At 34.8% G+C, this 13,293-nt stretch overlaps 2 protein-coding genes across 7 annotated transcripts in view; one reads left to right on the top strand and one right to left on the bottom strand.

The window, feature by feature from the left end:
• for (cGMP-dependent protein kinase for) overlaps positions 1 to 13,293 on the bottom strand; it is a 90,355-nt gene that overhangs the window by 8,979 nt on the left and 68,083 nt on the right. The window lies entirely within an intron of this gene.
• LOC135835835 (myrosinase 1-like) lies at positions 1,155 to 7,286 on the top strand. 3 transcript variants are annotated; one of them, XM_065350275.1, is made up of 13 exons: positions 1,155 to 1,459; positions 3,271 to 3,362; positions 3,894 to 4,128; positions 4,203 to 4,336; positions 4,434 to 4,568; positions 4,662 to 4,784; positions 4,869 to 5,049; positions 5,745 to 5,839; positions 5,952 to 6,099; positions 6,205 to 6,425; positions 6,523 to 6,654; positions 6,754 to 6,860; positions 7,043 to 7,286. In XM_065350275.1, exons 3-13 carry the CDS (start codon positions 3,984 to 3,986, stop codon positions 7,152 to 7,154), a joined length of 1,533 nt encoding a protein of 510 aa, XP_065206347.1. In that variant the 5' UTR covers positions 1,155 to 1,459; positions 3,271 to 3,362; positions 3,894 to 3,983; the 3' UTR covers positions 7,155 to 7,286. The 3 variants fall into 3 exon arrangements, with proteins under 3 accessions (XP_065206347.1, XP_065206348.1, XP_065206346.1); XM_065350276.1 differs by lacking the exon at positions 3,271 to 3,362 and having other exon boundaries at positions 3,906 to 4,128; XM_065350274.1 differs by lacking the exon at positions 3,271 to 3,362.

Below are 13,293 nucleotides of genomic sequence, written 5' to 3'. Positions count from 1 at the left end.
AATAGATACAAAACGTAATAAATCTGCAATTCTGTAGTCTGCACACGTTATACGTAATATGTATTATTCAATTTCTTGTACGATCAACGACATGGACTGCTTGTCAGTGGGGGTGGGAGGAGTACACTGGGCAATTTCATCCGTACAATAATTCTGCCGATTTAAGCGAATTATTTACTTAGGTACCTAATCTATGTATTTAATTACATAAACTCAACTACCGGCATCTAATACCTATACCTACCATACCTTAACATAATAACATACGTACATGAGAAATCAGAAATATTTATTATTTGAAGATAGATTATTTGTATTATCAACTTTGCGATATTCGAATCCTATTTGTAACTAGGGAACCTCATGAAGTGTCCCCCGGAGGGATTTGGATGGAGAGTGGTATCATTAATAGCCCTTGGCTCAAGAACCAGCCCATTAAAATTTTAGCAGCCAGTTTTAAGTTGAGTTCTTTCAGTAAAACTTTGAATTTTAAAATTTTCTAAAATCGGTACCCCGACGCTCAGGTTTCTCCCACGGCGCTGTCGTGGGAAAATTCTGACCCACGCGCTTGACCAAGGGACTTCTTACTGTGGGAGCTAAACTCACAACTGGCAGCTAAAATTTTAATGGTGTAATATATGGTCGAAGGGCTACCACTGAGACCACTTTCCATCCAAATCCCTGAGGGACACGTCGTCGTGAGGTTCCCTAGATCATTTTGGTTTCTATGTACCTACAAGTGCATTTTTCTTCGACAATCATTACCTATATTTAACGAATAGTATACCAATACAAGTAAGCAAAATGAGCATACAATAGGATATTCATATTTACATCCGATTGGCAAATATTCTTTCCCTATTTGCATTTGATTACATAAGATGAAATGTAATGTATGAAAATCGGAGAAGAAATGAGTTGTTATCGAAATAACATTATTATAACGTAGTTAATTGAATAAACAAATGGCACAATGATTATAAGAAAGTGACCCATTACAAAATATCGAGTACAACTTATGTACATTGAGAGAAAACTTTATTATATGTATTCGGCTATGTACCATGGTGCATTTTCCAATATTGTATTTAAAAAAATATGTACTTTGTTCATTGTTTCAATTACCTATTATGCACTATAGTAAAAACACCTACATAGAAATAATTACCATAGTATGAAACAAAACTTAACCACAGATGTGGTAAATATTACAATGCGAATATTGTAATTTAAAACACTGCGATAGATGGCACTTAAGTTAATGAATTTTACTATAAAATGAGTAGAATTCGTAAAAAAATAATTTTTGTAAAATTCACAAAAGTGATTACTGACGCGACGTGATACAAATTGAGTGGTGGTACCTTGTGCAGTGACTGTGACTTGTGTATAATTTTTGATTTCATCAGTTTGATTTTTTTTTTTTTTTTTTTTTTTTGATAGGAAGAAAAGTGAACCGGTAAAAATGTGATAAATCCTTTAGATTAATACCGTATTTTGAAAAATGGTGATGCGTTATTTTATTATGTGTTCTCTACAAAGTTTCATCGATGCACAATACGTTTGTAATCACACCTGACATCCGATTATCGGATGACGATTAAATTTCTCTCTCTTAAATGTGTTGTGATTTGTTTAGGTCAGATCAATTTCAGCGTTCTACTTTTTTTTTTTTTGAAATTTAATTCATTTCATGTTTGGTTGCAATAATTCAAGCGTTCTACTTCAATAAATTTTAATTCATCATAGGACCCCCCCCCTTCCCAAATGAAATCAATCAGTTCATCCATTCTCGAGAAAAAAGAACATAAAGTTAAAAAAGTGGATTTTGAGAAAAACAGCTCTAAAGTTGGAGCAATAAAAAATGTTTTGAACATTTGGAATTTGCAAGATAAATAGGTATTTTCTGGAGCGAGGTCTTTTAGATGAAAAATATTGAAATCTAATTTTATTGATGCACTAATCACTCAGGGTGTCTACCAAAATTTGATATTCAAAATTCGCGACTTTTTTTTTAGTAGTCCCCCCTTTTTTAACAAAAATTTTTTTTAAAAATGAGTTTCCAATTTCTAGTAAAATTCACACTTTTTTAAAGGGAGTTTTTGGCCAACTTTCAACAGTTCCCATGTGCCATGGAAAAATGTATTAAAAATAACATACTCTGTACTAAAGAAATATGAAAAAATTGAAAACTTCATTTATAATTCAATGAAATCAATATTAGATATTAAGTAGGAAGTACTTCAATAAAAAATTGCATTTTTAAGTCAGGACGATTTTCAGCGACTTTTTGGTGATTTTTGGTAAAAATCGCGACTTTTTCACGACTTTCGCGACCTATTTGACATCCTAACCACCATACTAAGATAATATAGCAGGTCTTTTTCTAATTTAGAAAAAAACTTGATGGCTTTGCAAAAATTTATGGCCAACTAACATTAATTAAACGCAAGAAAAATTCAAAAAATTTTTTGGTCATTGTTTAACCTACCCCTCCTCCCACCAAGAATGAAAAGGTCACAAAATTATGACATTTTAAAGGGAAGAACTATTATTTTGAGAATCTCTAAATTCGATTAAAATCAACTTCAAACTTTTAAAATGGTTTAAAATGAGATAATATGAACCCTCCACCCTCCACCCCCAGAAAATTCGGAGCGCGACTCCACTATTTCTTCCTATGGTGAGCAATGTGAGCAATTCCTAAATTAGTACTCACACTGCCAGCATGAATATACCACAATGCTGTATTGATATTCATTAGAATTCTATTCAAAAAATTTTGTGAGGGGGACGTGAGGGTGAGAAAAGCCACTCAAGACCAAAAAAAAAAAACCACGTTCGAATTTCTGGTACATAATAAGTATGCAACATTTTCAACAGTATATCAGACAACCCTGCATTATCAATACGTACTGATAAGCTTAGCATCACCATTGTTCATAAGAGCTCCTAATTTCTATCTGTCCTGATCGTATTCTGATGATCCAACATAGTTCCAGTTCCCCTTCCAGTCACCGACTTCACCATTCCAGTTATTGTTCCAATTTCCATGTCTGAATTTTGATTTTTTTTTTCAATGGAATATTGACCATTTGAAGACATCGGAACGTTAACTGGAAACATAAATTTGGAACATTAAGGGCTGGTTTTTCCAATTCCATTGCTCAGATAAGGATTTAACCGCCCCAGGCGCATGAAAATCCTAATCTGAGCGTTGAAAAACCAGCCCTTCAAGAACATGCGCTTTTGATTTTGGTCACATATTAGAGTTCCTATTCCCTATTCCTGTTCCGTGCTTTACCAGCCATACCTTCTCGTTGCCATTCCTGTTGCCAGTCAAAAGTTGCGTTCTGTACCAGGTATTATTCCTGTTCCATGGAGTAGATACACTTGCGGTGTGAATTCTAATTTCATTTTATTATTTTTTTTGGAATAACTCGAGAAATACTGACCACAAAAAGCTCATGAAGGAGCAGCAATTTTCTCGGCAACAAAGACCGAAAATATTTATGAAAAAATTCGCAAATCGTTACCTCAAAAGTTATTGCATTTCATTACCTTGACCCTTTCGAGGTTCTCATAGTTTGAGTGGAACCAAATTGATGTTGGGGTATAGACCAACCTCACCTGGTCTTTCGAGGATATTTCTCGAATTATTTCAAAAAAAACCACAGAAATCGACATAAAACCGCGCCATAAGTGTAGAAACTCCCTCAGCAATAAAATACAAAAGAAAATACACAATTTTATAAATAGCGTTTTCAAATAGTCTGTGCTCGAACAGTTAGTATGTGTTATCGCTACCTTGTTCATTTTATTTCTATTTTTTCTAAAAAACGATTTAAAAAACTAAAATAAATGAAAAGAAGAAATATTTATGTAATTTGTAGATATAAGTATAGGTGTTATCACTGTCAAAACGCAGTTGGTCAGCTGAAACACTTGCTGACACATGTGAAAGTAATGAAAAGTCTATCAAAATGCTCGGAAAATTTTTTTTGACTTTATGCGCGTGGAATATTTTAACGAAATATCCGACCACGCACGCTTTAAAATTTCCCGACGATTTTCTGTTTGGTGTGGCTACGTCGAGCTATCAAATTGAAGGAGCATGGAATGTCGATGGTAATTGTATAGATTGTTTAGATTTTTAATTTATTCGTGTGTGTTTCGAAGCCTTTATCGTTTTCTTTTTACAGGAAAAGGAGAAAATATATGGGACCGATTAACTCACTCGGACCCAGATGCGATCTTGAATAAAGATAATGGCGATGATGCTGCTAAATCGTATTACTTTTACAAAGAAGATATCGATCTTTTGAAAGAAATCGGGGTAAGTCTTTTATAAACATTAGTTACCTATCGTACATGGTACGTTTCAACAATATCAGCATCAATGATCCTCGAACATACTTTACACGTTTGCACAGTTCAATTTGTACAGATTTTCCATCAGTTGGGCTCGCATCCTACCAAATGGAGACTTGAGTAAAATCAATCCAGCTGGAATTCAGTATTACAACAATGTAATAAATTATCTACTCGAAAAAAACATTCAACCCATGGTACGTATACAAATTGCAACTACGTCTACCCCAAAAACACGTACGAGTATATAATTTGTATTGAACCAAAATATCGATATATTCATTTCGCAGATCACCATTTATCATTGGGATTTACCTCAGAAACTTCAAGATGCCGGAGGTTGGCTCAATCCGACAATTGTCGATCATATGGAGCATTACGCTGACATTTTATTTAAAAATTACGGCGACAGGGTAAAATAATTTTCTTTAAAATAACGTTTCATATTATTTTTTAAAATTGAGTAATCCGAAGTGTTTCATTTTTTTCGAATTCAGGTGAAATGGTGGACAACGATAAACGAGCCTTATTTTATCGTATTTGGGTATAGCGAAGACGATCACGCACCTGCATTAGGCTTAGGTTCGCCGGCCGACTACAGGGTCAGTCATCATATTTTATTGTCGCACATGCGAATTTACAGATTGTATGAGAAGAAATATAAAGCACAACAAAATGGTGAGCTTGAATTCATTAAATTTTACTTTCGTATAAATTAGGTTTGACTAAATATCTCGATAGGTCATAGGTGGGAACTTGGAATAACTTTTAAATTGGAGAAAGTTCGTGCTTTTTGTTTAAAAAAATTTTCAAAAAATGCAGCGGGTAGTACAACAAATAAATTTTAAAATGTTTCATGCGAAAAATTGTACGAGGTACACTCAAAAAATTGAGATAGGGGGATGGAAAAAAAATTATAACAAATCTTTACACAACATGACTTTGTGTATCCATCTGCAATTCTGCATTTTCAAAATTGGCTTCGGAAATCTAAATCATCATTTTTAGGAAATTTTCAATTTTCAAATCAAATGATAGTGATGGATCGAATTATTCAACTCTGTGGCGTTAAAGGGTGTGGTGCGAATACCCAAAGGTTGAACAGCTGAAGGAAATACAAAAGTCTTAGCCTAAGTGGGTAAGCTCGGGTGCCATTGATTTTTTAAAATTAGATGGCATGTGATTTGATGACGCTAAAGAAATTTTCTGATAAGCAACTAATTAAGATAACACACGGTATAAAGCATTACCTACAAGACCAATATTTTTGAACGTGAACCAACCGCCAAAAATTTCTAATACACTAAAAAAAAAAACTCTTTTCAGCAAACGTAACCTGCTTTTTAAATGAAATTGCTCGATTATATTTTCAGGAAAAGTCAGCATTACTCTAAATTACGACGCTTGTTTTCCAAAAACAAAATCGCCAGAAGATGCAGAAGCTGTGAAAAGATACTTTGAATTCAATGTAGGTAAATTAACAAATACATTCGTATCATCTATCCGCATTAATTCGACAACTATTTTATCAAAGAATACTTTCTGAAAGTAAATACGACTTTTAATGAAAATATAATCAGTTAGGAATATTCGCTCATCCAATTTTTTCGTCCGAGGGAGATTATCCAAAACTGGTGCGAGAAATAGTCTATAATAATAGCAAGGCGGAAGGTTTAACGATGTCGCGACTTCCTGCATTTACAGAAGAAGAAAAAAAATCTCTAAAAGGTATAAGCTTTAACGATTACACTTTCATTGGATGAAAGGTCAAAATTTGAACGAAAATTCCAATATAAATATTGTCGAAGTGACCAAATCTTTTATAATTTACAGGAGCTGCCGACTTCTTCAGTCTAAACCATTACCTAACTTATATTTGCAGTCCACTTCCCGCAAATGCTCCTGAAAACATCACATTACCTTTTTACAAAGATATGAATGTGATGAATGAGGAGGAAAACTCAAAATCGCAATTGCATTTTTTTAAAGATAAAAACGCGACGAATAAGGAGGAAAACACAACATCGCCTGAAACCAAAGGCGAGAAAATGGAGGTAAAGCTTAAATACTTATGTATTTCTAAAAATGATAGACAGGTCTAAAATAATCCTAGATAACGCGTGCGAATTTTATCATTTGACCAATTTACAGGTGAAGTCGGAAGGATTCAGATCTGTGTTGAATTCAGTTTCGAAAGCGTATAACTATCCTGCAATCATCATCAGCGAAAACGGTCTCGACGATGGCGAAATGAATGACACTGTTCGCATAAATTATTATCGAGTAAGAATAAAAATTCGAAATTTTATTTGATCGAATCAGTCAAATCATACTAAAATTGTCTTTAACTAAAAATTAATTCGTTTTTGTATATCCATATAGGATTATCTCAATCAACTTCTATTAGCGAAATACGACGATAAGTGTAATATTACTGGCTACACTGTTTGGTCTCTTTTGGATAATTTCGAATGGAATTTGGGTTACACGTATGTAAAGTACTTTTTATAATGAATAAATACTGAGTGTACGCTTAGTTCAGACAGATGTCTTTGATTTTTGATTGGATGAAAATAACAACGTGTTTTCAAAGCGGTTTATATTAGTGATAACTTCAGTTAAGGATTTACCCACATATTTTAATCTCACATCGTTTTTCTGATTTATTTAGGAATCATTATGGAATCGTCAGCGTTGATCAAAATTCTGCGAACAAAACGAGAACTCGAAGACAATCCTCCTACTTTTTCCAATCACTAATAGCAAATAGAACGTTGTCATAAAACGTGTCTATAGTACCTAATGAAAGTATTCAGCTTTTTATTATTACCCATTATTTTTAAATAATCTAACTCAATCTTTGATCATCAATTAGAATGTATTGTGGTATAATTAGATAAACTGATTCATTGTCATATCGGTCGTCAAATTTTTTTCAAGCCAAAATACAAAAATGAATTTATTATATTTCATCGCCTTCTAGGTGAGTAAACAATCAAGGGTTATCTAAAAACCCGGTGAAATTCAATAGGTTGACAGCTGATATAGTTCACATACCGAGTTAAGAACACTATTTCGATGTATTTGGCATAAAAAATAAACTTATTACTGGGCCGAATCGCGAAAAAAAAATGTTGAAAAATGTTGATCAAATTTGGCAAAGACCTTCAGTCAGAATTGAAAAGCACCCTAAAAAAAAAGTTAACCTCGGAAGTGTCCCTACAAAAGAGATATGGGCTCTCAAAGAGAGGGAATTTTTGAAAAAAATCGTGGTTTTTTCGCTTCATCGCTTATAGTGGAGGCAAATAAGAAAAAATAAAAACATTTTTGGCTACCAAAAATTTTATGATGAAAAATTGTCAAGGGTAGTCCCCTGAATAATTCCTGAGAATTACCACCCCACAGACCCCTTGCTAATTTTTTTATGGGGGGTTGAACCCCCCCAAAATAGGTTTTTTGCAGTTTTATCTTCAGGAGTTGATTTTACGTCAAAAATAGCTTTATATTTGAGTTCTACGTCAAATTTCCGATCTAGTGACATATCAACTGTCCTTCTACCTCCAAGGGGGGTGGGGCTAGAACCATTCAAATTAGAGGGGTTTTCTAAAAAACACAAAAAATTTATCGGCACGTACGAGGGGTGAAATGGGCCCCGAGAGTGTTTGGGTTGATACTAGCTTGGAAGGTGGACACCATCGAGAAACTATCGCGTGGAAAATTTCAGATCCACACCACCTCCCCTTTTTGGGGAACCCCCCTTTTCTGAAATTTTAATAACACTTTTCTCAGCCCCATTTTAACCGATTTTGAAAATTTTTCAGTATGTCATGTATATTCTTAGTAGGTATCCCCACAAAAATTTTCAACCCCCTCCCCTCATATTTACCCCTCAAAATAGCGTTTTTCAACTAACTTGATGCTTTTTAACAATAGTAAAAATTGAGGGGGCTAAGTGCGCTGGAGAGGGCTAGGTGAGTGTAGCAAAAATTCTGACGTCATATTCGTGCTCAGCAGTATCGAATCATAAGAAAACGCCACCCTACTCATTAATACTCAGTTATTTTCCCCAAAATTCCCATTTTACCCCCCAACTCTCCCTAAGACACATTTTTACACCATTTTGAGGGGTAAATATGAGAGGAGGGGGTTGAAAATTTTTGTGGGGATACCTACTGAAGATATACATAACATGCTGAAAAATTTTCAAAATCGGTTAAAATGGGGCTGAGAAAAGTGTTATTAAAATTTCAGAAAAGGGGTGTTCCCCAAAAAGGGGAGATGGTGTTGATCTGAAATTTTCCATGCGGTAGTTTCTCGATGGTATCCACCTTCCAAGCTAGTATCAACCCAAACACTCTCGGGGCCCATTTCACCCCTCGTACGTGCCGATAGCTTTTTTGTGTTTTTTAGAAACCCCCTCTAATTTGAATGGTTCTAGCCCCACCCCCCTTGGAGGTAGAAGGACAGTTGATATGTCACTAGATCGGAAATTTGACGTAGAACTCAAATATAAAGCTATTTTTGACGTAAAATCAACTCCTGAAGATAAAACTGCAAAAAACCTATTTTGGGGGGGTTCAACCCCCCATAAAAAAATTAGCAAGGGGTCTGTGGGGTGGTAATTCTCAGGAATTATTCAGGGGACTACCCTTGACAATTTTTCATCATAAAATCTTTGGTAGCCAAAAATGTTTTTATTTTCGAAATATGATGCTAATTTGCCTCCACTATTACCCAAACCTGTTTTGGAAAAAACACCGAGTTCCAAAAGACAGCACGTGAGATTCTGCCTCTAGTGTTATCAAAATCCAAGATCATTTTTAAGGATCCACTGAGCAGGTGAAAATTTGCAAATCGCTAATTTTTCGACAAAATATTTCGGAATACAGTGGTACCAATTTCTGGTTACATATTATTACCAATCCCGAAAAGTAGGTACAAGCAAAAACTCATCAATTTTTTTTGGGGGTTTTTGAAACTGGATGCAAAGGTCAAAAAGTGGCGCTATTATACTAAAATACCCCCCCCCCGTTCCAGCTCTGTCCCATTTCTTTGACTACGACACTGAACAAATATCCCAGAAATGATCGACTTTAGTGCAAAAATTCCAGAAAACGATTTTCAACGGATTTATAATCTAAGACGATTTTTGAGAAATTCTCAATTATTATTCTCTCGCTCATTAAATGAAAATATGACTTAATTTTCACGACTTTAATGACTTGTAAACAGGCTATAGACAGTTAGACACCCAGTAGGTATTATAATTTTACGATTATATCGGTGAAATCGTGGACAACCGTAAACGAGTCATCCAAGGTTATTACTGGTACCTTTTTTAGGCAGTTACTCATAATATCTATTTTATTAACCAACGTACAAATTTATAGAATAAATGAAATAAAAAAATATAAATAGCGAGACAAAGGTTAGTTCTCATTAATAAGTTAACATTATGTAAATGCCTAATTTACGAGAATTCATAGCTTCCCAATGCATCATTCAATTTAGAAACGCGATGCTAGGAATGTCACGTACCTAACTACTTAACGTTTAGCTTTGAAAATAATTTAGATGAACAATGAACATGCCACAATCCACAAATTTATAAGACCAAGTCGACCAAGGGTTGAAATTATTTTGATCCCATTAAAAACAACAATTTCCTATGCATTTTGAAAAATAAAATTAGATATACAGAGAAATTGTATCTTTTTTTCTACGAGTACTTCTTCCTTGAATAAATTTCAATATATTTTCATTGACAGATTCGCAATTTATTACGCAGTTCCCATTCTTTTCCTATACACACTTGATAGACAATTACCTACATACTTAAATTACTTCGTTAATTAAACAAAATGTTAGGTAAAAGCTAAGTACAACTGACGATTATGCATTTCAAACTCCATAGACCATAATCTGTTAATTTATTAGTCTCAATCTCACAATCATCGACTCACTATTTATAGAAATTTGTGTACCTGATGATGATTTTCGACCATTTTCATGATCGATTTCTATAGCTAAAAAATCTAACAATACATTACTCCTTCAGATCTACTCTTATAGAAACTTCCAATTTTTTCATCAATCACAAGCTTTTGTTTTAATACACGTATCAGTCATTTTACACACGTAAATATTCCAAACACAGCTGCACCGAGAAAAAAATACGATAGAAAAGGTGATTTTAGTACTACACTGAAAGAAATGATTTTCAAAACGCGTTATTCAGTCCCGAAATTGATGCAATGGTTACTGCACAGTATAGTAATTTTCAAATTACCTCATTTTGATGTAATGATTACATAGTTTAAATCAGAGAATGCATCAAATAATGGAATGAGTACATCGCCAGGATGGATTTATTGCATCACTTTTTAAAATTCATTTCTATGTTCTCATTGCATTTCTTTGGGGACTCAGTCCTGCAAACATGGTATTCAAAACATCGTTTGGTGGGTAATAATTACATCATGTAGTAAGCAATGATTGCATTCCTTAAACATGACTGAGAACCTTGTAGTGATTTACTGAATACAGTAAACGATGTACTGAGTACATCGCCGTACTGCAATGAAATCCTTTATTCCCAAACAGTGAAAAACATATAAATACTTCTAGGGCCTGAATCAAATATTCTACTCGTGGCCATGTCGTTAAGTGCAGGTAGTTAGGAACGAGAGGTCGCAGGTTCGAATCCCAGTTAGGTCGGAAAATTTTCGTAGGTAAATAAGGTCTTGAAAAATTCGTTCCAGTGAGGCTTATTTAGATGTGCGGAGAAACTTGAAATTGGTATACCCCCTAACCCCACTTTTTAAATATTCTTGAATAAAAACGATGTAATGGTTACCGCACTTCTGTGTAATAGTTACTTCTCTAAATATGTACTGATTAATGCGTTTCATTCCTATACCAAAATTACCGCGTTTTAATGCACTGAGTGCATCGTTTTAATGTAACGATTACCGTTTATTTCTTTCAGTGTATGTAGTTAATCGAAAGTTGACACACCAGACCAACCATACGACCAGATAGTGAAAATAGTAAACCCTCGGGTCAAAAATCTCATACTACTAGATATTCCAGAGTTCATAGTCCAGACAGCGACATCAGATAAGCAGACATACCTGACGAATTTAATTTTCTAAAAAAATAACGAAGACGAGAAAAAAAGGAAGTGGGCCTTTGTTGAAATTCCCATTTAGAATATCTACCGCTGACTTATTTCGTAAAATACCCGACTGTTTCGAATGCCAGAGCGAGATTTCAAAAACATGTTCTATTGTTTTTGTATACCTAGACCTACTCGACTTTGTTCACCTAAACCATCGAAACAACACTAACAACCCCGCTTCCAGGTACCAACAGGTGTTCAAAAAAATCAACCCTATTTAACCAGGTATAATTCTACACGTAGGTATACACAAGAGATTAAACGTTTTGTATTTCCTTCTATATTTTCTATTTGTAAAACAAACAACCTTGTAGGATCATTAGCGACGAGGCAGCGATGAAAATAACATACAAATATTTATACTTTCAGCAAATACATATCACGATTAAACGACTCTTTAGCCAATTTAAATCGTTGACGTAATAATAAGACGTCTTATCAGACGAAAAACTTATCGAAACAATTAAACCGCCGCGTTAAAAATTGCCTAATTTTTTTTTATTACCCTAGGGCGCGAGCATTTTGTGTTTACTCTGCGGCTGTTTTGAAAATACGACCTATTGTTTCCAATGAGTCTAATTGGCCAAACGTGTAATTATTTACGATGTAATATATATCCAGGTTTCTATCGATAATCCCACAGGCAAATGTAAAGTGTACCTATTCCTCAGAGTACTCGTAGTAGAGGATCAAAGGGTATAAATACAGAAACATTCATCGAATAGGCAAATACAGGGTGTCCGGTTTCCCACGAAACATCTGTTATACGTACGTCTACGTATTAGTATGTATAGGTATTTCAGAGTTGGGCAGAGAAAAGTAAAAAAGGCAAAAAATCCTACAAGGATGTTAGGTATGCCAACCTTGAAATTTGAAGGGGTATTGATTTTTAAGAACGGATGACTTGAGACAAATTTTGAAATGGAATGTACAAAAAAATAAGAATAGGTCACTCGATAGAAAGAAAAACACACACTGAACTTTACTTCTCCTCGAAATAAGTAACATCCAAATTGGAAGCACGAGTAACGAACGTCTGATAGGACACCTTGTACGTATCTATGGCTACATTTCAAAATTAGCCATCCGCCAGTCGCCACATCCAATACAAAAATTCCATCTACGCGTAGGTATTGCTAGTTTGTCACGGATACGAGTAGGCATAGTTATTCAAACCGAAGGTAAAACGAATAAACATACACACCGGTATTCAATAAGCCAGAATATACAGAAGCAGATATTTTGCCAAGTCACCAGCGGTATTACGGCTGACAAATGGCCGAATATTAATTACAACAATCGATCAAAGGCAAGCAGCTATTACACGACATCGACATCGAGGAAACCAGTAACCAGTATCGACACACTAATGCCAATACTTGCACAAATAATTTCACACTAGAATCGCCAGCGCCACAACTGACCGGTGTTATTGCCTTTGCCGTTGCTGTTAGCTGTCGCGATTCGATTGTCTGATTGACAAACTCGTATAATAAATACACGTTGGTTGGTGTCGCCGGTAATTGGATATTACGCGAGTACCATGGCATCTGGCTGAGGACTCACGATGAGAGATTCGATAGAAAAATTTAATGCACCTTGTTTAATTTAACTGATGCGGTATGTTCGAGCGTGAACTAAAGTACCGGTGATTGTTCGACTAATAAATATACGTAGACCTGCCAATCCACTGCTTTATACGAGTACCAGTACACTGTGCTGCTGTGGCATAGCACATCATA

This window comes from Planococcus citri, chromosome 2 (assembly GCF_950023065.1).
Source record: "Planococcus citri chromosome 2, ihPlaCitr1.1, whole genome shotgun sequence".
Classification (NCBI taxonomy): Eukaryota; Metazoa; Arthropoda; class Insecta; order Hemiptera; family Pseudococcidae; genus Planococcus; species Planococcus citri.
The sequence above is the reverse complement of the archived record's forward strand: the minus strand, read 5'-3'. Positions and strand labels throughout refer to the sequence as shown.